The 26,485-nt window shown below is 41.2% G+C and overlaps 1 protein-coding gene across 2 annotated transcripts in view; it reads right to left on the bottom strand.

Annotated features, from left to right (window-relative positions):
• Nucleotides 1–26,485, bottom strand: part of UNC5C (unc-5 netrin receptor C) — a 237,948-nt gene that overhangs the window by 34,824 nt on the left and 176,639 nt on the right. For both annotated transcript variants that reach the window (XM_085222923.1, XM_085222922.1), the window contains exons 4-7: nucleotides 20,822–20,925; nucleotides 9,765–9,945; nucleotides 8,141–8,308; nucleotides 6,701–6,865 (exon numbers count right to left, since the gene is read on the bottom strand). In XM_085222923.1, the coding sequence (XP_085079049.1) occupies nucleotides 6,701–6,865; nucleotides 8,141–8,308; nucleotides 9,765–9,945; nucleotides 20,822–20,925 (618 nt within the window). The remainder of the gene's footprint in view (nucleotides 1–6,700; nucleotides 6,866–8,140; nucleotides 8,309–9,764; nucleotides 9,946–20,821; nucleotides 20,926–26,485) is intronic.

Genomic DNA, 26,485 nt, shown 5'->3' on the forward strand with positions numbered 1-26,485 from the left:
GTTCCAAAGTCAATGCCCTTTAAATTGCATGTAAGAAAAGAAGAGGACACTCATTCAACTGCTATCTTTCTTTCTCTACTTTGATGGTTTTATCCAGTGTAGTGACAGTGAAGTTGTAGTAACCTCTTGGTGGCAACAGGCTCTGAACTACAGAGCTGTGAAAGATGAATAGAGACTAATTTTCAAATGTAGAGGCCTAAAATTTGAAGGAAGCAGTTCTTAGACAATTTAAAGTAGGCAGGTGGTGCATAGTGACATGAGAGTTTACAAGAACAGCTCTGTTCCCAACTGTATGTATGTATGTACATATGCTAGATGAGTTCTAATATTTAATAAATCAAGGCCAGCAAGCTAGCCATTTTTTTCCATGCCAGTCCCAAATAACATCTGATTAGTTCTGTTCTTAATTCTGAAGATGAGATCTTTCAGTGGTAGTTCAGTATCTTCCTCTTTCTCTGGCTCCAGATGCTCAGAATTGCTTGCTGAGTTTCTTTGCTGTTTTTAGATCAAATTCTTTATGACAAGCAGAATGTGAAAATGATCAAAGCTTTCCAGTGATTATGTTATCTCAGACACAACTACATAGGTCTCCATATACTCCCTATCATGGAAAAGCAGTCACTTTCACAAGGAGAAGGAAATTAGGAGACTTAAGTTGACTTATAGGAGTTTTGAATTTCTCCCTCCAGTGTCCATAGGTCATGGCTGCACAAGCTGATGGTAGTTCTTTCTCTGTGTGGGAGCAAAGTTAAGGATACAAATATAACCTTGAAGTAAATCCCATATTCCTACCATTTAGGACTAAACCTCCATGCTTACTTAACATGTTTCTAATACAGATTTAATAGAGAAGAAATGACAACAATAATGCTTGTATTGCAGCTGGTGTTAATTGTTTCTCTCCCCTACTATTTTGCAGAAATTCCAGCACATAAACAAGGAAATGTCATCTCTAATTTATGGTGGATAAAAAAGGTGGTGGTGGGGGGGCAAGCACATAATAACATCCCCAGAACTGCAAAAACATTTCAGGCAGAATGTGTCTGGCTTCTTATATTTGCTTTTCTAGAGAAAGACCTTCAAGTCTGCAGTAAGTATGCTGAAGGTCAGATATGATATCAGGCATCCTGGAGATAATGCACAGTAATTTATTTTCCTGCTAAAGGACTAATTATTGGCAAGTTCATGGTGGGCTAATAAACAAGAAGATCAAGGTTTTGTGACTGATTATTTACTTGGGTATTATCTCAGATCTTTCCTGAGTGTATAGGTTAAATGGGGAGCCTCTCTCATTTCTGTCCTTGAACATGAGCGTATGATATTCTATAATTAAGGTTGAAACTGTATTTTCATTTTAAATTAGATTCCTGACTTTTGCTAACGCTGTTAGAAAGGTCTTGCCTTAGTTTAAACATGCATATCATCTACATGGGATGGAAGAAGATGGAGGAGTATGATAACCTGTTGCTACAATTTGGATGTGGATTAGAAGAGGCAATTTTGACATCATGCAATCTTTTAAAGTTAAGGACTTCGACCTTTTAGCTAAATCTTATGCCTGTCTTTAATATCTTAGAAGCACAGAATCTTAATGCTGGGTTTCTTATGGATGTTTGACAGCAAAAGTAAACACACGTCTAGAACTGCAATTTGCTAGTTTGTGTATTTGCAAATTCTACATTTGCAGTGCCTGAATATATTTCCTGGGGTTTGCTTTGTTTTGTAGCTGGCCTAGAGCAAATGAGTTACAGGGAGAGTTGAAACAAGGACAGGATCTGGCACTGAAGAGGGAATGCATGGCAAGCAGCTTGGTGAAAGAAAACACAGTTAGAATGCATCCAGAAGAAGAGGCAGAAACTGTTGGAAAAAAGGCTTGTGGAAAGCAGGAGTTACCTGAATGGATGTTCAGTGATGTACCAAAATCCTTGGCAGGTATATAAGCTCACAAGTAAGGTAATGTATTCTCTGGCTTATTTTTCAAAACAGTCTAGAGATCTTAGCGTATTCACCTTTCATTAAAATTAATGGGGAGAGGACTTTTTCAGAAGTGACTGGGGTGGGAAAAAGCAGTTTCAGTGTCCCAGGCTCTGCTTGTGGATCTGCACTTCTGTTATATACTCAGAGCTTTCATCTGCTTTGAGTAGGAGCTTTGTTAGGCACGAACTCTCACTAAGCAGTTGCAGAGGACCCACCAGAGTGGGTCGGTCTTCAGCTGGGGATTTCTCATGTTACTACAATAAAAATAAATAAGAGTCATAACTCTGAGATGTGTACATAAACTCCCTTAGCTGCTACATCATTACATAATAGTGGGGTTAAAAATAAAATATCACAACTCTTTATTCATATCAAATAACAATAGTGTAGAAAACTTCCTCTAGGAACAGATGAGATGCGCTCTTAAAATGAATAAAACTCCTTCTCAAAGGCTCAATGCAACTGGCCATGTGGATATATCATTACAGTGACAGACTGAACATATTATAAGTTCCCTCTTGACCCACATGCTCTTAATAAAAGGTTTTATTTCATTCCTCTGCACACATAGGCTTCTGTTGCAATCTCCCTCGAGAGAGCTTTGCTTACCTCCCGGAGCCTGAAAAACGTTCCCCTGCTCTTTGCACACTAATCTGCTCTGGAAGACCAGAAGTCCTCATCAAAATTCTCTGCTCTGTAATTTGTTGCTGAATGCTGGCTTTCAAAACAAGCCAAAAAGTGAAACAAATGCTTATCCCATCAGAAAGTTCTGGCATGTTATATTAAACAAACAAGGCATATGCAGTACATATATGTTCTAGGAAGAAAGAGTTCTCAGTATCGGGAACCTTGCTTTCTACTTCAGATCTGTATACAAATAGCACAGGGCTGGAAAAGGGCAGTAGTTAACCACTTAGTGAACCAGCTGGACAGACTCCATCTCCTTCACGTCCTTAGGTCACTGTGCCTGTAAGAGGCAACTTTATGAACTTAACTCTGACTTTCATACAAGGATTTCAAAGAATTTGGCAACATGTTGATTCACTCTCAACTAGCAGGGGGCCTTTTTTAACAAGAAATTGAATTACAATTCTGGTAATAACATCTTCTCTATTGCAAAACTTCCTATTTCTCAAGTTGTGAATCCAACTAGGTTTCTGTGCACATAAGTTATATGGTTCTCTTATAGCGTAAGAATGACCAGGGAGCTGGCCCAGTGATGCCTTTAGTGGCAGGTGAGGATTTTTTAAATCTTTTCCACCATTCTTTAAGTGATAGCAGCCTGCCTCAGTCTTTTCCTGCTAATTTATTTAAAGGAATAAAGGAAAAGTCCACACTGAATCTGGTTATGCTTGACCCAAGGAAATTTCCTTTTGGCTCTATGAAATGATGGGTTTATAATCCATACTGTAACAGCATAAAGTGAACAATTTTTACTAAACAGAGCAATGGTACTATTTATAGAACTAGATAATCTACAGTCCTCAAGTGACATGTACTTCAGTATGACCTTGCTGCTGTAAGACAGCTAAACCTATGATTTGAAGAAAAATTAAAAGCACAGCTTAGCCAGCCTTTATGTAAAGCTATAGTGGCCTGTTTAAGCTAAGAGTGAGCTGAGGAAGGGACACTGATTATCTTCTCCTCAGTATGCTGGTGCCAACTTGCTCATCATGAGCATGATCTCAGAATTTCAGATTTCAGAAAATACATGCTTTACCAGCGTGGACAGGCACCCACACTCATGTCTACAGACTTTCTGAGCTTATTTATTGAAGTTAGAGATAAAAGAGACCTGAACACTGCCACCTGGGATCGTCAGCAGACAGGACATAGATGAATTACTTTGAGCATGGACATGTTCAAGATTCTTCACCAAGAGAGGGTGGTTGAGTATGGAACATGGCATCAAATAATAGCCAGAGATCAAGGAGCATCTGGACAACACTCTCAGATGTATGGTCTGATTTTTGGGTGGTGCTGTGTGGAGCTGGACTCAATGATCCTTCTGAGTCCTTTCCAGCTTGGGTCATTCTATGATACTATGATACAGCAGCTAATATTTTTGACCTCAGATGTGAAAAAGAGAGAAGACAGCTGCACATCACCACTCATGCAGCGAGCCTCCAACCAAGACAGTTAACTCACTTTGCTGGGTATCCACCTTTTCCTGGCCACTAGCAGCAGTTTATGCAGAATGCAGAGCCAAATTTGGGCCACCAGACACTTTTCAGTATCACACAAGTACCTTGCACCACTGGGCACAGCAAAACACTTCACACTGTACTTTGCCCTAAAGGTGCTTGTGATCCCATCATCTCATTTGTGCTGAAGTGTGAGGCGATGGTGCAGTGTTGTGCTTGCCTGGTGTCAGCACAGAACACCCACAAAAGTCATTAAGTGGGATGAGGGGAGGGCTAATTGCAGCATTTCAGCTTATAGCAATCCCCTGTGAGATGCAGTGTGTGCCTTTAAAAGCGTTCCTATTGCACCAAAGTATTTACTGCAGTTCTTGTAGTTCAAATGGGAAATAATGCAACTATAGAGGCAGTAACGCAAATAGTGTGGGTGGTAGCCAGACAATTCTTCTTACCCCTACACTATATTTTGTTCCAGAAGATCATATTAATGCTGTTATGGAAATTACAAAATTGTTTTAACGGGACCTGCTAAGCAATATTGTGTATGGGGAAACTTAAAATAGTAATGACCACCCTGAATTGTCACTACAGCTACTCTTCTTCAGTTCAGCCTCTCTGCAGGCTTTCTAGCTTAATGACTGTTCATGCTTTCATGTTAACAGAAAAATACTAACTACTGAATAAGAGAGTGTATGTGTATACTAGCAAGATCATTAATCTGAAGAAATGTGACAGCAGAGTTGCACAAGAAATGCCACAGTTAGCGGTAAGCACAAACTGCAGCTTTGGGTGCAAAATACTGTAATTACAAGGGATGGAGAGAGCTCCACAGTTTTTATCCCCACAGAAATCAATATCAGTGCAGACTGCTGCTCTTTGCTGGAGCAGGGGCAGTCTGATGAAAAGAGCTTATTGATTTATCCAGCTGATGCTACTGTAGTGAATAATAGACTGAAAGAGAAAGAGCTTGCAAATTAGACTCATTCAACTCAGCGTTTTACAGGATACCTTTTATACACATAAACATATAGAGATATATGTTTACAAGTGAGTTTTTGTCAAAGCAACAGCCTCATGGTAAGTTGGGCCCATCCAGTAACTCTTTGATCCCAGCTGCTCACACAGTGCAATCACTGAGGTTTGCCTCTGAGCAGGAAGCACCAGAGCACCCAGAGACAGGATCTGGCCATAGCCAGGCAAGCAGCCAGCCAACGCAGCCGCCTGGAAGGCTGAACACAGAGGGCAAGTGGTTGTGGCACTAAGTGGCACCCACCAGCATGACAGCTTTGAGGTCTCTGGTGGGTCCAGATGTTCCCAGGCAGGGGACATGCCAGCTTCAGGCCAGCCCTCACCAGCCCTCACCATGTGCAGTATTTTAGGAATGAAGAGGTCCATGTTCCTTCCTTGCTTATGGGCAGATCTGCTATGGATCTAGACTCACATCAGTGAAAATATAAAGGAGGCAACACTGCCATAAAGTGCAGCAAATCAATCTTCCCAGAGGTGATGGATCTGGAAGCAGCACTGTAGGTTTTACAGGTGTATGAAGCCCCAGGAGTATAAAGACACCACTAAAACACTGCCATTAAATTCCAGCACTGAAGGATGATCATGGCCCCTGGAGCCAAGTGGGTCAATATGTGACTGAATATTTTTCATTACCATTTTTTATATACATATATATGAAGCAGAGCAAGATTCACAATAACCTCACATTCTCTCCCACTGAGGGCTTCTGCTTTATACTCAGCATCCACTTTCACAAATAAAATGCAATATACCATCAACAGAATAAATGAGATCCCTATAGGGCTTTTATTCTGCTGTACTATTATATCTATTCTTCTACCAGATTTCTGCTTAAATGGCTCTCTTTATGCACATACACAAAGATGACATGCACCTGTCTAAATATAAACTGATAGTAAAGAGCTCTTCTGTAGAGGGGATGTATCCTTTCTTCCTACACAGGAAGTAGACCTATTAGTTTAGTGGTGTTACTTATGTGGCATTGGGGCTATTTCAGTCACTAGTCATCTATCAGAGAGAATAAAAATTCCTGACTCTTTTTTCATTAGAAAACTCTAAGCATATTATGATCTGGACACGTTGATACTGGATGGTCACTGCCTCAGCTTTTTGGGCAACGAAGAGCTGAGACTCAACAGAGAAGAAGGAAGAAGTGTCTCGTACTCTTCAGGAGAGAGGTTATTGTACTCAGGTTATTCTACCAAAATGCAAAGAGAAGTTTCAACATACCAGCAGAATGGAGAAGACTTCATTTTTAAGAATGGATGAGAAAGACATAGAAGACATTGCTTGTAAAAAAGTCAGAATCACAGCACAAGCCTACTCTCGCTTTCACCTCAGTCTTATTAGTCCCTAAGACAGGACCACGGCATGGACAGACACAGACTGAACAGATCTCAGTACTAGAGCAGACCTTCATGACACTACTGCGTAAGTTATATGAAGGTTGTATAGGTAACAGCTGTCAGGAGATATATGATGACAAGATCTTTAGCAGGGTTTTCTATGACTTCATCTTTCCTGGACCCCAGAGCTGATGCAGCAGCACTTACCCTGCATGCAGAGCCCGTCGGTGCAGTTCTTGGACTGTAGCACCAATCCATCGCAGTCCTTGCCTCCATTCTTTGGGGCTGGGGCTGTGCACTCCCTCCGGCGCCAGTGGGTACACTCTGTGCCACAAGTGGACCACTTGCTCCAGGATGTCCATTTGCCATCAACTGAGACAAGGAGAAGACACAAGGTGTTAGGGGAACAGGTACGCAAAGGGATATGTGGGACCAAGCCAAAGCATTGATCTTTTGGAGATAACTCTACCTGGAATTTTTAGTTATCCTAGCAAGGAAGAAGGACTCCAAGCCATGCCAACACGTGAATCAAGGAAATGAACCAGCCTGTATTTTTAAAAGTCCTATTTCTGTCCCAGCATCATTTTTGCTCTTCCTCTCCTTTTTTTAGAAACGTGTCAGCAGTTTATCTATGCTCAAAGTGTGCAAGTTGGCAATCTGTGATTTTTTTTTCTTTTTTTTTTTTTTTTTAAACACAGAGGTTAAAATTAAACTTGGCCAGAAGCTCTTCTCTAGAATGAAGATATTTAATTTTAAATATTTGATATTAAAAGAATAATTTAAAGGCACTGATATATTTCACACGAATAGAATCAGGAATGCATTTAGCACCTTTCAAAATCCCACAAATGATTTTCAAAAGCAAAATGTGAAACAGTGAATGAACTAATAACTAAATTATTCCAGTAACAGAGCTTGAGATAGTAGTCTGCAACTTGAAATAATGAGAAAAGGTGAGATTTTTGCTCATTTGAGTTCCTTTGACCCACTCCTATGACTCAGTCTTGGATGGTGAAGCTTCCTAAATTGAAGGTGACACCAACACTAATTTCAGTGGTGCAGCCAACATAGGACAGTACTAGGCAGTAGGACAGATGGCAGAATGTTGTCATGGAAAGGCCGCAAACTACCCTGTGTCTCCTAAAACAATTTTGTAATTTTCATAAGTTTGCATTTAAATACCTTTTAAAGGTATTGTATTTGAAGTCAGGTAAATATGCCTGAAATTTGGCATCCACTCTCCACATGTCTCAAATAACGCACTTGCTGTGACAGCTGGACTGAACAGACACTACAAATTTATTTACATCACAGTCACTTTGTGGACTCAAATTCCTGTCCTCTTCCAGAGCTTTCAGGCTTTATCTCCCACTGTCTGAAGCTCTGAGCGTTCTCCAAATCCCCTGAATTATTAAGGCTGAGACAAGGTCGCAAGCTGTGTGCAAAAGTGGGACCAAATCCCTTGCTGCTTGATGTAATGTGTGCACTATTTTATCTACTTACATAACACAATTTCCTATTCATTCACTGAAATACTAGACTTATTAATAAAGAGAAGGAAGCTTCTGTGACTAGCGGCCTTCTCCTGGAATGACTGGTGCCAGAAAAAAAGCAGGCATTGAGAGCTATATGCTGTTCATACCGTACCTGGACACAGGGTGGTGCAAGCTATTTTCTGAACGTTTTGCCCCTCGCAGAAAGCCCCCCCATTGAGTGGGGCAGGGTTAGTGCAAGTCCTTGTGCGCTTCTGGAAGCCTCTCCCACAGCGGCTGTTGCACATCGACCACTCAGTCCAGGTAGACCAGCCTCCATTCACTGGAAAGTAAGAGGAAGAGCATGACGCTGCACGAAAGCTATCCTGGAGATAACTCGCACTGCACTTCTTTCTTGGATTTATCCATCATCTACAAACACTGAGACACTCTCATGCTTTCAACAGGAAGAGTTGGAAGTGATGATTTCTCTTTCTTTTCCAGAAGCTGATTTTGGGGTGTCAGGGCAACTCCACTCACCTCAATGTAGAAACAGCTGGTGCGTATGAATGTCCATGACAAATATTTAAGCTGTTCAGAGTGAGCTTACACTATTTTTTATTTTGGACTTTGGGAAGATATTTATCCTTGGGAAGATGTTTATGCCCACTCTTTTCCACCTGCCTCAGCTTCTGGTTTAGATAGAAGAATGATGTGGATGGAGAGGGAACTGTGCCGCTCTATGTATTAATGGCATCATCAGGGTATGGATAACATACCAACTGTTTAAATTCCCCAGCTCCCAAATATCCCTTAAGGGGGATCTAATACCAAAACCCACACAAGTGGCTGCTCCTCTACATACGTTCTTCACTTTGCTGTTCAAAAAAACACCGTATATAAATGAGGAGGAGTTCAAGCATGCCTATATGTCTATGCTTTTGCATTCACCACAGTTACAAAACACAGTGCTTTTGCAAGGTCCACCTCTCAATATCACAAACACTGCTAATCAACTCAATTCAGCTGTTTTTCTATAAAATCTGAGCTAAAAGGCCCTCATTGTAACTTCAGGGAAGCAACTGCTTACAATTAAATCTAACTGCTAGACTGAATATGAAATGAATATTAGGGATAATCATAGGGATTTCTTCCCACTTGTCTATCCTATAATTAAACTGATTGTAAGGAACACCAGGATAGTCAGCTGGCGTGCTATCAGATCAGGTTTTGTTCTGTAGGATACCCGAGCTTGGGAAGCATTGTAGCGATGGCTTACTGGGGCAGAGACTCAGGCTGTGGGGGAGAACAGGACAGGCTAGAAGAGACCCCAGTAGAAAAACTGGGCTGGCCAAAGGAGGGTCAACCTCAATATCAGATCAGGACTGTTGTGTAGAATAATGCTATTCAATACTTCCTATTCCCCTTATATTTATTTCTAAGCCAGGTTGTGTTCCTATGAATTGAAGCCATAGAGTGCTTTGCGAATTTGACATCAGAGTATGCTTTGGTAATAGGCATCAAAAATAGGTTGATTAGAAGAGGGATAAGTAGATGGGTGATTCTGTTGAACAGACACTCTTACCAGTACATGGAAGCACAGGTTTCATTTTAGTTTCACTCTTATTTCTGAAAAGCATCAGAGAGAGAATGAAATGTATGGGTAGAAAGCAAGGTGTGATGCTGGAGGAAGCCTCCATGTAGCAATTTGATTGCTAGCAGCAGTAAGAGTTGCATACAAACATGTTATATTTCTAGAAGCCTCCCTCCCCTGTGCAGCACGAAAAGGCATCACTTACCATAGACGATCACAGTTGCTGTAGTGCTTTTCCTTTTGGCCACAATGTTTTTGGCAACACAAGTGTAGTTGGCTGTGTCAGAAAGCCGGGCTTGCTTGATGATCAGATTGTGATCAATGGTGATATAAAAATTTCGGTCTTCCACAGGATCAATCACCTCTTCATTCTTCAGCCACTCCACCTGAAGGATTCAAAGGGCAGGAGGGGAAAAACTGAATCAGCGCTGGTCACACCACAGTGGGCACAAAATCTGCCATGGTCTTGCCCATCTCTGAGAGAGTTATGAAGCACACTAGAAAGGACTCACCTGGTGCACACTGCCAACTGGAAGGCAGTACCATGTCAGGAGTATGGAAGAGTAATGTTGACATCTACCTTTAACTTCAGGCTCACTATCTCCAACATTACTCTCACTGAATGGCTTGCCTTCAAAATATTAATATATTTTCAGAGTCGGCCAGCCGCTGTGTGTGCTTTCAGAGCACAAGGCATGGGATATGGAATAGGATAACTAAGGTGTCTATCTACATGCAGAACATTCCCTTACACCAGAAACCTAAAAAAGCCCAAGCCTCTCACCCATTCTTTGTACATCTCATCTAGTAGTCAGTAACCTTGTATATATCCGCACAAGTTGTAACATGGTGAGGCCACGTAACAGATAGATTGCAAATAGCCCAAAATTATCTAGTATACATGCACTCACGCATATGTGCCTGTTATTGTTCTGCTATAGTCAGGGTTAAATGAAACAGAGACAGTTACCAAGGAAATAGGAGCTCAAAAAGACTACATTGGTGCTTAGATTTCCCTTTTCTTTATGTAAGCTGTATTTCACTTTAATAAAGCGTAATTTCCTTGGTTACACAGAAAAATATTTTTATATGTGATTTTTAATCCAGACAATGTTCCCTTTATTGCCTTCCCAAAGAAACACCCTATTATATCCCAGCTGTGAGCCACCCTTATGTAATTTGGCTGAAAAACTAGTAGCTTGTTTTCCTTTGAACTGAGTGTGCTCTGAAGGAAGGGACTGGGGACCTGGATGGATCAAAGCAGGGCCTTCGTGTCTCTGGATCATTTCAGCTTGTGCCCAGAGTTAATGAAAGGAAGAAAAACATAAACACAATCAGCCTGCTGGGCCCAAGAGGTGCTATCTGCCAAGGCCTGCTCTCTCAAACACCACTTTGATGCGCTGCTCGACAGCCACATATTCTGAAACCATCCCAAAATAAGTGATGCTAAAAGTCCTGCAGAAATTGATAGAAATGGGTGAGAAATAAAAAGACATAAATCTTTGAAAGCTATGTTTCTATCACTGCAGCGTTCATGTTTTATCTGCCATGGAAGACACAAACTCTTGGTCATAACCTGGTTTTGCTTGCCAGGATGATTGAAATTGTTCTTCTTTTCCTGAATCCCAATGGCCATCAAGTATAATCAAGATGGACAGACTCTTGTTCAGTCAGTAGCGATCTCTGGCTCCTTCCCCACATGCAGGTCAAGTCTGCATGCAACCCAGACTGAAAAACCAGCCAGCAGCTCACCTCTCCTCCTGCAGAAAGGTTGCTACTTAACCCCCATCTCTCACTCAAATCAAGCATCTTTCTGTTTTTTCAGTCCTACTCTATTTCTGGGATGGAGTGTTTGGACTCTAAAAGATGCTACACGCAGTGCCAGAGCTGTGTACCCCACCACCTTCAGACCCACCACTACTTTTTCTGTGATCTGCACATTGAGAAAATTGGGACATCAGTGAGGACAGGACTACACTTGTATCATGATCTGAGGCTCCGTCAATAATTTTCCTGGTATAGCTATGTAAGTATGTGCACCAGCCCTCCTCGCCAGGAGCTCTGTACTCGATAAATACCAGCACTCTGCAACACTCTCCCCCAAAAAAGCACACACATGCATATTCAGCTTGAGTCTCAGCTGATTAGACAAAATTAAAGCTATGAGCATTAAATTCCCTTTCATCCCTGCAAGAAAACTGGAGAGGATATGAAAATAAGAGTTGCCAATATGAGAAAAAAAAGAGGCTCTACATAATTGAGTATACTGCCTCTAGCTCTTTGTCAAATCAGCTGGGAAAAAGATCCTCTTCACCTAATGGCTTACAGAATTTGCTAACAATAAAACATTAAGCTTGCAGAACCACAGGATTTATTTTTTCTTCTGAAAAATCAGCTTTGCCAGTACATTCGTACTGTGTGTGCATATCTAAATCTCATCTCTTTTACTAGGTACTTCTTGAACATAATCCAACTCATTCTTGTGTTGATATCTGGGTTTTAATGATGTAATGAGTCTGTTCACACAGCAAAGTATCACAAATCTGAAGGGAGGAACTGAAGAGAAAATATCTGAGACAAGAGAAGGGATGCTTCCTCCTTCCACATTTTAACCATTAGTATAAAGAGCAATGCAGAAAAGAGCATGCTGCTCCTGCAGTAATTAGCTCTTGTGTTTTCTCCTTCAGTCCTTGTATAAATGTTAACTAATTAAAGCACATTACAACATGTAAATAAGAATTCAGTTAGTATATATTTTCAGTTTCTAACAGCCTATTTTTTTTTTTTCTGAAGCTACTCACCCACTGGCTGCAGTGCTCAGCACTCCTGCCAAGAGGAGTTTGAGTTGCGAGGTAAGCAGATCTATGGAAAGCAGGGCTGTTTTCATGTACATATAAACTGATTGGGTGTCAAACACAAAAGAGAGCAAAGTGAAGTGAGACAGTGTGATTTGTGAATGACAAGTGTGCAAGCTGTTATTATTGAAATTAAAAGCAACACTCTCTTGTGACGCCATGTTATTCCCCGGGGTGTAGCCCTCTCACTTTGTGCCACAGACCTGCGCTCTACCAGGTGAGCAGGCAGAGGTGAAGTGAGATGCCCATGGGCATTCTGAGATCCACAAGACGTCCATCTTCAGGGTCAAGCTAAACCAATCCCTTGTGACTTTGTTTTTCAATGTCTTCTCTGGAGAAGACATTTCTGCAGGAAATCCTTGCTATTCCTAGATATTGAGTGTATGCATTTGCTGGGTATAGTCACAAAGATTCTTTAAAGGATATCTCCAGACCTGAAGGGGGTCTACAGCAAAGCTGGGGAGGAACTTTTATAAGGGCATGAAGCAGCAGGATGAGAGGAAATGGTTTTAAAATGGAAAATGGTAGATTTAGACTAGATATTAGGAAGAAATTTTTTACTGTGAGGGTGGTGAGACACTGGAACAGATTGTCCAGTGAGGTTGTGGATGCCCCTTCCCTGGAAGCTTTCAAGGTCAGGCTGGATGAGACTTTGGGCAACCTGGTATAGTAGGTGGTGTCCCTGCCTTTAGCAGGGGGCTGGAACTAGATGATGTTAAAGATCCCTTCCAACCTAAACCATTCTATGATTCTATGATCTAAATCTGTCTATTCAATTAAACATGACACATCTCTCCAACTATTACTCATAAATGCATGGATAGCTGTGCAATGGTATAGAACAGGCCTGAGCATAAGTTTTCCTTCATCATAACAGCAAACATTTAATCAGCCACAATACTGTCATGAAGGGTGTTTAAGTGTTCAATCCTGGACATGCCAGCTACAGAAAATAACAACGCTCACCCAGCTTCCATAAACATCAGCCCTTCAGAACAAAGCCAGAATGAAATTCTTATCTCTATTTCCAGTTTCCCAGCTCAGGTAATTTTACTTTAGATGTCTGTAAGCAGAGGAGTGAGCGCAGCAGATGAGCTCACAGTCCCTGCAGCTGCTCAGAAGGTACCTCCCAGCCTGCCATAAGACCCAACTGTCCCTGTGAGCAGCTGAGGACACACAACCCAATGTGGCTGTAATTCAGAGCAGTGTACTTTGTAGTGTCTGTGCTGCCATCCTGCTCCCTGGTGAGAGACAGATGTGTTGACTCTAATTATTCACTGATTGGTATCGAGAGATACATTAACATAATTGGCACATTTGTTCTAATTAACAGAGGGAACCTGCCACATGCCATTCGACATAAGAAGCAAGACCATTGGTGAGAGCAGGAAGCCTGCAGCCACCAGGATGGTGGTACCTATGGGTTAAGGATAGCCCTGTCCCACTGCAGGATGCTTCAGCAGCCTGAAATAACACAGTTTAGGGAGATCCAACAGCATGCAAAGCCTGGCCAGGCTCCTGTGCAGGCTAAATGAGCACAGAGGATGTAAATCACACAAGTGATTACATATGCTGGATAACCTATTATGGAAGCTAATTGCTGACACAAATTTAGCTACGCCAAGTTACTAACATTATCAGATACTTAAATCTCTTGGCACACTTTTGTATGCGTGACTGTTTTAGAAGCCGGTAGAGCAGAAGCACAGCTGCTCTAAGAGAAATACGGAATGCAAAAGGCATGTGGATTCCTCTGGTTGTTCCCCTAGCGATCTCAAGAAAATCCAGCAGGGTGCAGGCCCTAGATCCTTCACTACCCTGCAACAGCCTGCCCCAGGCCCATCTTCAGAACACGGAGCACCTGCCAACGCCAGCAGTACATCTTCTGCCCCTCTAGGCATAGGTAAAATCTCTAGGCACAGACCGACAGAACAAACAAGCTGCAAGCAGCTGGGAGCAGTGAGAGAGTTGCCTCAATAAAAGATGAGTGAGGAACCCGGAACGAAAGATGATTGTGAACCTGCCTTCCCTATGGCTTGCTAAACAGCAGGATCACATTCAATCTCATCTCCCAGCCACAACAGTGTTCCAAGCTGTGTTCTTTATATGTCACAGGACCAATAAAACATTTGTGAAGCTAACCACTGATTTGGACACAATGCAAGGTGTCCAAGTGAGACAGAGGGAACTAGCAGTTTTCATACAGGCTATTGAGCCAACAGCTATTTCAGGTATATTGAGATCTGAGTATCTCTTTGAAGAATGTTACTTGTTACTTTTTGGACTTGCTCTCAGATGTATGCTTTCATCCCAGCAACAGGAGGATGCTGTTCTTTGCATGCTAGTTGGTTTAAGGTTAAAAAAATTTCTTTCCAAAGAGGCTGAGATTACAGCCGTGAGAGAGTGCAGAACACAGATTGAGAATGAGACAGCAAATGCGAACTGCAGTGACATTTTATTCAGTTGTTCTTTGCTTCTGCTGCCAATAAGGGGAATTTGCGTTCCTGCTGTGGAAACGCTTCCTTAATTGCACATATATCTAGCTTGCTGCTTGAACACTAAAATCTATACAGAGTGTATGTACAGCTGCTGGATGTCACTGGCCCTATTACAGCTTTGCTTTGTGCACAATGGGGAAGCGAAGCCTCAACAAGGAAACTTCCAAGGCTGTAGTGGACTGCATGGTTCAAGTAATTGCAGATGGAAAACTTTCTTTCACGGACCTGCAAATTCAAATAAAGATCATGGCATCATTAACTGAAAATGATGGCGGTGGCCACCCTGTGACACCCAGGAGGTGCTGTGTTCTGTTTCCTGCTGCAAAGAGAGTTTAGGGACAGATGACTCACAGCCTATTCATGTTGGTTGGTATTTCTAACACCACATGCACAGCTTGGGTCCACAATTCCCAAAGTTTGGAAACAGCTTTAAACAGGTTGCTTATGTGAAGTCTGTAGTTCTTCGAATACACTAGGGATGGGCAGATGGACAGATAGATGGAATTATAGGTTTTTCTGGATCATTAAATTCAACAAGGAAAAAAGATGTTGGGGATGAGGGCACTCCTTGAGGACAGCTCTCTTTCTGTCCTCCCTGAAGTTACCATATGTACAACTTCCCCAATTGATTTTAAAGGTATTTAGGGTTCTGTCCAGGTTGGACATGTTAATGATAGAGGACCATCAGCTCTAGAAGCACTTAGAAATTCCTGAGCAAAACCCAGCAAAACTTGATCAAATGACTCTTGAATGATAACAAAGCAAATTTTGGAAACCGCTCTATTAAATTAACATTCTTCATGCTTAATGTGAACACTAAGTTCGAAGAAGCTACTGCCACAAGAACTGACCTAGGCAAATGTTATTGTTGGGTGACTGTGAATGCTGAGGAGAGCTCAAGCTCCACAAACTCCTGTCAGAGGTAACACTTGCACATCTGGCACTATGAAGTCTGTAAGGAGCTAAAATCGGTTAGTATCAAAGTAGGACTTGTGGACCTTGTAGGTGTGCAGAATAGTCTCTCCAGGATGTGAGCTATCTTCTCTAAGGGGAGAATTCAAAATCTTTTGTGATCTGCTTCACAAAAAATGTTGCTAAAAACTCCTACACTGCATATCTTCCAAATATGTATCTAAGGTAAATATAAACAAACAAATATACAACCTCATAGTCAGCGTATTTCCTAGGGTAGCACAAGACCAACATGCAAGCCTATTGTCAAGGAAGAGGCTATAACTTAACTCTTGCTTCTCAGAAGAGTGCTATCCAACAATAGATTTGGGTGAAGAAGGAGTGGAAATGTACAGGACCACACAGTGACTATTATGGGAAGGTTTATCCTGTACATCTGAAGGACAGTCCTGCACTGCTAGACCTTATCCAATGGCTCTCCAGGGCAAAATGAATGGACAGTCCTTGGAGCAGCAGTGATAAAGTAGGGTTCTTTTGTACCAAAGAGCTTTATTCATCTCCCTGCTCCCCCTGCAGGCAAGGTGGGTATCAGGCTGCTGTATCTTCAACACTGACATATGGACATGAACCTGCCCACCCTTGAAGCTCTGGGTAAATAAGTCTGCTATGTGATGCAAGGCACTGCAAAAGATAGTGCCATTTCTCAGTTGATCAGTATTTGTGCCCACAAATTGCTTCTCTCCCTTCTCTTAAAGCTCACTTTCTGTCTGGGAATATAAAACACTGTCTCCATAATGCTCACCTCCATGGAAATGCATACACATGAACTTCAAATTAAGGGATAACTGCAGCAAAGCATGAGCAGTTCTCATGAAACAAAACAAACAGCAGTTGTATCAATAATCAATTAGATAGAGCAGCTACCTGACGCTGCCTACTTGGAGAAATCCCTACCTTCCAGCTGCTTCTGCCCATGCAACAGGAGTGGAATGAATTATGTGCCATAGTCATCTTGACTTGCTAAAAGACGCTGTTTTGCCTTTTTACAGAGGGACACTTTGCTCCTTACCCTAATTCCTAATTGAAGACATGAATACCACGTCATGTCTCAAACTCAGCTGAGTCATTAAACTATACACTGCATCCTGGTCTCCAGTTAAACTCCTCTGTGAAACACTTCAATTATAATTAAAGAAGCAATTATCCCCCTGTTGAAGGTGCAGCAAATCACACATTTCTATGCAAAAGTTCATCTAGCAGCTTATGGCATATTAACCAATCTTACATCTCATTGATGCTTTGATCTATATCCTATTTCACTGACCTAATTTGATGTGACTCTGTCTCGGACTATATTTTATCATGTGCAATATGATGCTGGCATTTTTCAAAAGAACATGTTAAAAGACCTAGGGAATTAATTGCTAATAGTTCTGCCATTAATGCTGGAATGCAGCAGAATGGGATCCTTATTGGCTTCTCAGATTAAGCTTGAAAAAATGCATGCACAAAACAGAGTGAAGCAGAAATGGTTATTTGGGATGAGACCGGGAAGCTGGAGTTGCCTGAAGTCCAGCAGTGCTGAGCAACAGCACCAGCTTCTGATGATAAGGTGAGACTGTTTATCTCACTATCTCACTGTCTTGTCCCATTCCTTCCAACCAAGGCAAAGCACAGGTCAAGGGTAGGCTTTTTTTTTAAATTTCTTTTTTTTTTTTTTTTTTTTTAATAATAATAATGGTAGGAACACGTGAATTTGCCCCTTTACTCCCCAGCTCTATGTGGAAACCTCAGTGTATCCGTGCCTGCTCATCTGGGTCACATATAGGAAAAGCCAAAACATTTCCACAGGTGTTTCAGAGCCTGTGGGTTGGTTCAACTTGGTACTGGCTATAATGCTAGGATGGGAGTTACACGCTATGGAGCAGTGGCACAGATGCTGGATAGAGGTATATGGACACAGCAGCTGATCTGATTTTCCTAGTGACCAACCAACCCCCTGCTTCTTACTTCATCCCAAGTGAACAAGCAAGATGTGCTTTGATTCGACCTTTTATTTGATTTGACCTCAGGCCATGAGATTGGTGTATTTTAACACGCCTTCTTCTATTTTTCTTCTAAGAGGATCTTGAGGTTTCATTTCAGTAGCTGTGATCTGAGTCTACTCTAATGCTCATCATGTCCTAGCAGGGGCTGATGGCTTGGTAAGTGCTGTTTTAAAAGCTTTGCTGCCCATCTCGACCTTTGTCCTTCTTGCCCTGTGGAACAGCTGAATGCTACTATGTGGTTCAGCTTTTCAATAATAATAATATCTGCTCCTGCATTGATCTGCAAGAGATCAATGCAGTTAATTGCAATTAAATATGCAGAGAATTACAAGACTAAATACCCTAGCTACAAAAAAGAGAAAAGTATTTATCCCTAAGCATGCTTATTCCCGCTACTTAGAAATATTAAGAGAAAAACAAAATTAAGGGACAGAATTAAAAGAAAAAAGAGAAAAATCAAGTGGAAGACTTGCGGACTCTGGATTCCAGCATGATGTCTGACTGAATGAGTATTTCATACAGTTTCACAGTGTAAGCCTTTCTTCCCATTTTGTTGCTAAATCCAGTGACCACTTCAAAAGGGAGGAAGTTGAAAAAACAAAAAAAAACAGAACACAGTGCCCAGAGTGGGGAGAGTCCAAGGTACATTCTCACCGAAACATTTGGAAATACTGCTAACTTGCTAATACTACAGCAATGGTGTTACCTACTGTACTTGAAATTAAACCACTCAGTGTACAAAAAGCCTTGGTTTGCTGCCTGCCTTCTCCCACGTGCTTTCATAGTTACCTGTACTATCAGAAAATCCTCTGAACAAATAAAGGAAGTCATAAACATAGAATTAATTCATCTCTAAATTAAAATAATCATGTAATCCTTCAACCTACCAAGTTACCTTTCATCTTGGTATTTTTTAAAATTTATCTTACCAGCTTCACCAAGTGGCTGTAATAAAGTGTCATATTAAGATATTCATATTCATTAGTGTTCAGGTCTTTGTACTTTTAATAGTGTTGGAAAGAATCTACAAAGAGTCTGTATTAGGCGGCTGTCCAATCTGGGTGTTTGATCTCCTCCTGACTTCAAGTGCCAGAAGATAGAAAAAAAAAATACAACATCGAGAACAGTTCTCTTCAATGTCAGATGGGGAGTGTATGATTTCTGAGGCTGCCAGGTGTTAATTGGTGTCTGCCCTGACCATGGTACAAATAAGACTTGGAGCCAATGTAGAGTCAGGAGTCTGCTACTGACGGAGTGAGTCAGGATACAAGTAGTGCAATTATTACGAGAACAACTTGCAGAGGATCTTTTCAGAGCTCAGTTCCTTGTATTAGGAAGCAGACAAGGCTACTGAGGCATCTTTGTTGTTTGTCTTTTTTTTTTTTTTTTTGCCTTTACAGCAGCTCATTGGAAGGAGGACAGGTATAATTGACTTAAGAACAGCAATTACAAGTGCTAATGGCTGATGCAGAATGTTTATAAGTGCAGAGAGAGCTCCCCTTCCACATGTCATGTTAAATCCAGGCCTGGCCACCTGACTGGGGCTTTACAGACCTTTCTACGGAAATAGCCGGGCTGATTGCTCAAATTTCAAAGGTGCTTGTAACATCATGCTCAAATAAACCACTCGTCATGACCAATCTCAGTTTCAGTTAATGAAGTTCTCTGTTAGTATCTGCACCTCCAGAACAACCTATCCTATTTCAAATACTCATCAAGGCATGACAGCATACTGATTTGATGTAAAGATGCATCAGAAATGGAAAAAAATATATATTAAAAAATTGCTAAAATGTTCTTGGGGAAAGCCAACTGACTAAGCAGGTTCAGCAGACCTAAATGCTGTGTACAGTTTTGGGTATTGTAAAGGAGAAAGAAAACAATCTAGGGAAAATGGAAACAGGAGAAACCTATTCTAATTGTTCCCTCAGATGTTTGTGGACACTTTTCCACAAAAAATAATTAAACTTTGCGTAATATAGGGAAGTAACATTTTAAGCTTGGTCTCCTGAGAAATCAGTCATCAGTGCTGAGGAACAACTGCTTTGCTACTTAGCCATGACAGCTTATCTTAACGCAAATTGGCAGCAGTTCCCTCTCTGTATGGCAGAGGGAGACTGAAGAGAATTCAGATAGGGGAATTATCCTCATTAATAATATGAATTTTTCACTGAACATCAACAGCAGACTTAGGACTACAGAGCCACCCTGTGACTCAGGGACCCCCCTGCTGTGAGCAAAGAGCCTGGAGCCATTTTTGGCTGAAGCCCCAGCTGCATGTAGGCAGAGATACCTGCTGTGGCTGGGGGGCGCAGATTTTGGTGAAGAGAAAGTTTCCTCCTGCCAAGTGGGTGGAAGGCTACCCACTCTCTAATACTTAAATGTCAGCAAAAAAAACAACGAACATAAAAACAGATAAGCCCATGAAGATGAATTCCTATGCAGATGCATCCCCTGCTTGCCAGTACGTGCTGCTTCACCTGAACCACAGTACATCCTTGTGTACCCAGCTAGCTACACTGGTGCATACTCAAGTGTGTGCACAAACGCGTGATGGAATTAAAATATCTTGGTGAGCTGGGAAGGTGCTTCTCTCAAAAACTGAAATGACATTTTCTATAAAAGGGAAGGGAAGGATAATAGGCTGGTATTAGTACACCCCACCACTTATATGTTGCTTGGATGTCAGAAATAACTAGGATATTTGAAAGGGAAAAAAAAATCTGAAACCACATCACCTGTAGCTCTGCCCAGCAAGACATCATAATTGCCTCCAAAGTCATTAATCAGCTCCAGATCAATCTTATCTACCAGCAGCAGGCAGCCAGCTCTCCATTGCCATCCATTCATCATGCTAAGCCCTTATTCCCTGCTCCATTAGCCACAGATCAGGCTTGAGTTAGGACATCCAAGTACCAGCTGATGGGGCAAAACACCACTGCTGCTCACCTCAGCTACTGGAATGCCTTCAGGAGGACGGCACTGGAGCAGGACCTCTTGCTCCAGGGACACTTCTTTCCCCAGGGGCTCCTGCTCAAAAGTCTTCCTGAGATCTGGGGAGAGAGAAGAAGAATTAATACTATTAATAAATTAGTAGTATTAATAACTGCTCACTTATTTCATGTTTCATTGCCGTACAACCCAATAAGAGAAAAGTCTTTTTAAAGAGAGAAAATAGAATATCTGCTCCCTAGAAAGTAGAGTACTTAATAAAGAGGCATGTTTTCACTTCATTCAAGCATGAAGTGGTCAAAGGTTTCATAGCAGATTTATTATTTATATTGTGGTAGTACACATGAACCAGCCAGGAACCAAGGCCTCACCATGAAATGTCACACCCAGACATGGAACTCGAGGATAAAGGAATTCCTTCTTTGGATAATTTATGTTTGCAAAGAGATTCTGGGAAATACTAAAGGAAGTTAAAGGAAATTATATAAGCCTGTAGAACTAAAACACATAACCTGAGTTTCCTAAACTCCTGCTTTAAAGTGTTTGTACTGCCATTTTTAAACACTAATTTTACAAATTTAGCTCATCTGTCTTTACTATCTCACTATTCCAGTAGTACTAGATAACAACAGTCGTAATGTGGAGTCAAATGACACACGGATCTGTGCACAGCACCACAGAAACCTCAAAGGCAGAGGGGCATCAAATGTGTCTCCTAACCATGGAACTGTTCATTGTACTGGGCAGATGCACACTTTGGCTTTTGTACACTTCCGTAACATATTTGCACTGGTGTTAAAAAGGACTTGAGAATTTCCCTTCTTACTACTACGTTTGTATTTCCATCACGCACTGGCATCCTCTGTGTTGTATCAGGGAGGATGGGGTTTCGGAGAAATGAGCATTCAGCCCCAGTGGCAGATGGGGATGTTTCTATCTGTTGTTGGCTCCTGCTGCAGGTAGACACAGGGCCATGCTGGAAGCCATGTCAGAGAGCTGATCTATCTTTGAAAAAACACCTTTCAAAAAAAGGGATTTTAAAATTTTTGTTCTGAAATCAGACAAGTTCCCTATGCAGTTCATGGTAAGGTTGTGCAAATAGTTGTGTCATTCTAGAAATAAACCGTATAGGATCAATTTAAAAGCCAAATATTTTGAAGCTATAACCTGTGGCTGTTCAGGAAAACTTATCACTGAAGTGAACCACCTTACAAATAGACCACCCAAAGTGCTATTTTTCATCTAGAATTGGTAATTTTGTCAGACAACATGTCAACCTTCACACTGTATTGTCATCCTTACTACACTGGAATTACTCCAGCCCAGCAAAGCTACCTCACGTGAGAGTGACCAAAGCAAGACAACCAGCAAGAGCAGTACTGCCCATGATGCCTGTGAAGCTCCCACTGTGCTGTCAGCCCTAGCGACATCAGCTCCAGCCCACCCTCTGACAGGCTACCCAGGGGGCATACTGGCTGTACAGCTCAATTTGAGTAATTTTTTTTTTGGGGGGGAAAGAAGACTGAGAGGGGGTCTGATAAAAGTTTATAACTATCTGAAGGGAGACGGGAAGTAAATAGATGAGGCCAGGCTCTTCTTGGTGGAGTGTACTGATAAGGCTAAGAGTAAGGGCGTAAAACTTGAATACAGAAAGTTCTGTACGAACTTCTTTACAATAAGACTGACGGAGAACTGGAACAGGTTGCCCAGAAAGGTTGTGGAGTCTGCGTCTATGGAGATATTCAAGACCCGTCTGGGTCACCTTTAAAATCGTATCATTGTTAATTCCACACATATATCCAAAGGAATTCTCTCTTCTTCAAGGAGGAAGAAAGAAGTGCTTTAGTGCACTTAGTGTACATGTGCGTGTATGCATATGTGCATGGTAGGAAAATTATAACAGATGTGCTCAAATATCACAGCTGAGGATAAATAAGAAAGTTACAGTGCTGGTAAGAGAAGCATATAATACTAATAAATTGTGCATGAATAGCATTCAGGTGTTCCAATATGGAGGAATGATACAGTAGAGTCAGATTAGACAGACAAGAATATGAGGTTTTTCCTTGGAACGCTGCTTTATTGTCATCCCTGCCTTCCCAAAACATCTGTAGAGCTCAGAAGTTCTCAGCAGCCTTATGCTTGCACAGCAATCACCTCACTCACAAAACACTTCCCTCTAAAAATCCTCAGTTTTAGTGCACACAAAAGTAAACAGCATTAAGTCTAGAAATGTGTAGTAACAGTAAAAAAAACCCACCCACTTTACCTTCTTTATTATCAACAGCTGGAAGTGCTGGGTGTGTAGGGCTTGTTTTCTCTGTGAAGCTCTCCAGTGTGGATATGGGAGGTGCAGTGAATCCTGTGGGAAGGGGCCCCTACCAGCTTCCCTCCCACCCCTCTTGCTGGTGCCACTGGATTACAGCGGGTCAATGAGTCATAAACTAAAAATACTCTAAGTAGGTGCCTTGACATAATAGTCAGTAATGTTCTCAAAGGAGCCATTAGATACTGTTGAGTAAATGATACTCAATTGAAAATAAATAAATAAATAAATAAATAAGAAAAAAGTACATATTTGTGTATTTACAAGACTGGAAGCTTTTATACCCTATTCTTTTGGCTCCCTCCCACGTGTTTACAGCTTAACCCATGCAGAACTACCTACCACCTCTTGCTGCAGCTGTGCCAACTACAAACAGATACAGGCAGCAGTTGTGCAGGGCAGCTTCTACCTCACCAGGCATATGGTTCACTGATTGCGAAAGACAATCATGGTAATAAGGTGAGCTCTAAATTACGAAGAAGCGGAAGGCTTAGGAGAACAATTTCCTCACCTGCTGTGCTATCGTGAAACAGTCTACTGGATTAGCACTGCATTTTGCACTGAATCCTATTTTTCATGGCTCTTGCAGAATGATCTTTTTTTTGTAGATAACAAAGATTTCCTTCTAATTCTTCAATCTGCAGTTTCCATTTAATGTTTACAGTCCTCATGACAACTTCACACTGCCGACCAGGAGTGGGTGGTTGTGCTAATGTACTAAGGGACTTTGGATCATTTCCAAACAAAGCTTTCTCAGAGACATTTGTTGTTTTTCTGAAGTGTCATGTATGTTACAACTGCTTGCAAGCAGAAGGAATACATTTTCTCATAGAATGGTAAAAGACAAATAAATACATCCAATTTTTTAAAATAAGTTTTCAAAATCTTCAGAAAATACGCCTGAAAAAAAAGCAAAACAATAAAACACTTGATCTATTCTAAGTCAGGACCTCTTTGTGAGAGACAGTGTGAATTATTAAAGCTTTTGGTCGGCAGCAGCCCTGTAAACGTGATGCTGAGAGAGCCTTCTCTACCCTCACTCTCAATACAGAGAGACACACAAGGAAGGCAGCTGCACTTTCTGTCCATTATTATTTTAGTAATGTTGAATAATCCCTGACTGAGTTAGCAATACTCTCCCATTATACAGGTAGTACTGCTGCCACAACTCATCTCTTCAGAGCAGATCAAGCCTTGCTAGGAAGTGATGCTGAGAGGTCCCCCTCATTCTGCCAGTGGCTTCTTCATGTGGGAAGCCACCACGAAGCCACCAGGCTTAGGGGTCAACACAGCACCAGCAGGCATTTCCCCTGCCTCTCACACCCCTTCAAGGATATCTTCATAAAAAGAAACCACGGAGGAGAATTAAGATTCTGGCTCACCACCTTGAGCCAAGCTATTTTCTTTACTAATATAGAGTCTTAGTAAATTCAGAGGGAGCTCTTGTGGCATATATTGCAGCACATTTACGGCATACTTAAGATGAGAATTTCCTCCAAGACTCCTGAAATACTTCTGCACAAACCTATCTGTTAAGGACAGATGGCTGCATTCAAAACTGCATTGAAATGAGAGAATTTCCACAAGCATAAAACTGAAATAGCGTAATGGGAAATCAAAACTCAGTGTACACCATATTGTTAGCTTTATTCCTGAATTTCTATGCTTTTTGGGGAGGTGAGCATTAGAGCTTAATTTTTATGCACTGTTAAATTCCCTTTAAGTTCAATGCATTTTTAGCTTAGAGAACACTGAAAAGTTGCATTTTCACCGACTAAAGGTAATAGCTTCTATATAAACTCACAGTATTTCCTCACTTCCTTTAGTAGCTGTCATCTTCTAAGAAAGAGCAAAGAATGGCCCTAGTCTTCTTTTTAATCAAATCTATTTTATATCCTTACTGTTGCTCTGTTTTTTGCTCTGACAGGTGGGTGGGTAATACTTTAAAGATATCTTTTATCATTTCTGAGAAACGTGAGAAGAGGCAGACCAGATGCCTTAAAGGCGGTGCTAATGTAAGGGTAACTAATGAATGAGAATGAAAAACGGACACTTGTCAGCCAGGAATTAGATGTAAACCACAAATGAACTGAACAATGCAGCATTACTGTCAGGGAAAGATGGATTTCTGCCCTTGGTAGACCTTAAAGACACTTTATCCTGTGCTCCTTATAGTAACTCCAACTTCAGCCTTCATTCTATGTAAATATTTCAAAATAAAATGGGGGGAAAAAAAAGAAAAAAGCAAGCTTTAAGAAAACAAATTGAAAAGCCACATTATTTTTTATCCAACTTTCACATTAGCTATGGCCACTGAGGGAAGTATATTTGATGTATGCCTTCAGAGAAATAAGTTCTTAAGAATGTGAAAAAACCTTCATGAGGAGTACATATATATGTCAGTTTGCTTTATTTGGGTAGCACATGCAGGCATACATATAAAACCAAATACATCTTATGCAAAAAATGCAATTAAAACACTAGAAAAGAGAGAATATAGTATAACACTTTTAAACCATTATTAGTATACTAATAGTTAGGCAAGCCCTCTTAATCAAGTCTACCTCGTATTGATGAGAGTATTCTCAAGTGGCTAGATTTGTTGCTGTTTTAATTTTAGTTAGCTTAATATGAAATACTTCATCAGAAAAATAACTTTGGAGAAAGAGTGTAAAATGTTAATGATGTTCTAAGAAATGAAAGAGGATCCACATGCGTATGAAGACACACCTCACTGCATTTATTTTCCAAACTTAGATAATTTATCTGAGTTGGAACAACCTGAGTAATACAGTAAAACTGGCCTGTTCCTCTTTCATCACTTTTCACTGCACTGGTGGAATTGAGAAACTATGAATTAGAGACTAAGCTGAAGTTCCAAATATAAGAAATCATGTGCTATCAGACATAGTTTGGTCTCTCAGTTCACAGTTCTCTTCTTTCACTTTATCCTGTGTGGTTCCAGCTCTCTGTTGTTAATTCAATCAAAGCAGGACACTGGAGCTTTCCCAACTCATAAGACATGATAAGAGCTGAGCTGGCCAGGAGCAGCCTGGGGAATCAGTCTTCAGGCTATTATCCTTGTGACCAAAAAGCCATCTCAGCTCTCACAGTTCAGCAGCTGATGGGGACAGAGAAGACTTCTTTCAAGAGCACAGTATCTTTTGAGGGTGCAGACTGACTCGAGATACTGAACAAAGTGATGAGTACCCCTTGCCTGCTGGTCTACAACCTGGAAGATGCTTTGCTTGAGCCCAGGGCCTGCACTTTTCCTGTATTTATTGTGTCTTTACAGCCTGACCAAATGAAACGTGTACATTTGTCCTACTCTCATT

Source organism: Meleagris gallopavo, chromosome 4 (genome assembly GCF_905368555.1).
Source record: "Meleagris gallopavo chromosome 4, MGAL_WU_HG_1.1, whole genome shotgun sequence".
Taxonomy (NCBI): Eukaryota; Metazoa; Chordata; class Aves; order Galliformes; family Phasianidae; genus Meleagris; species Meleagris gallopavo.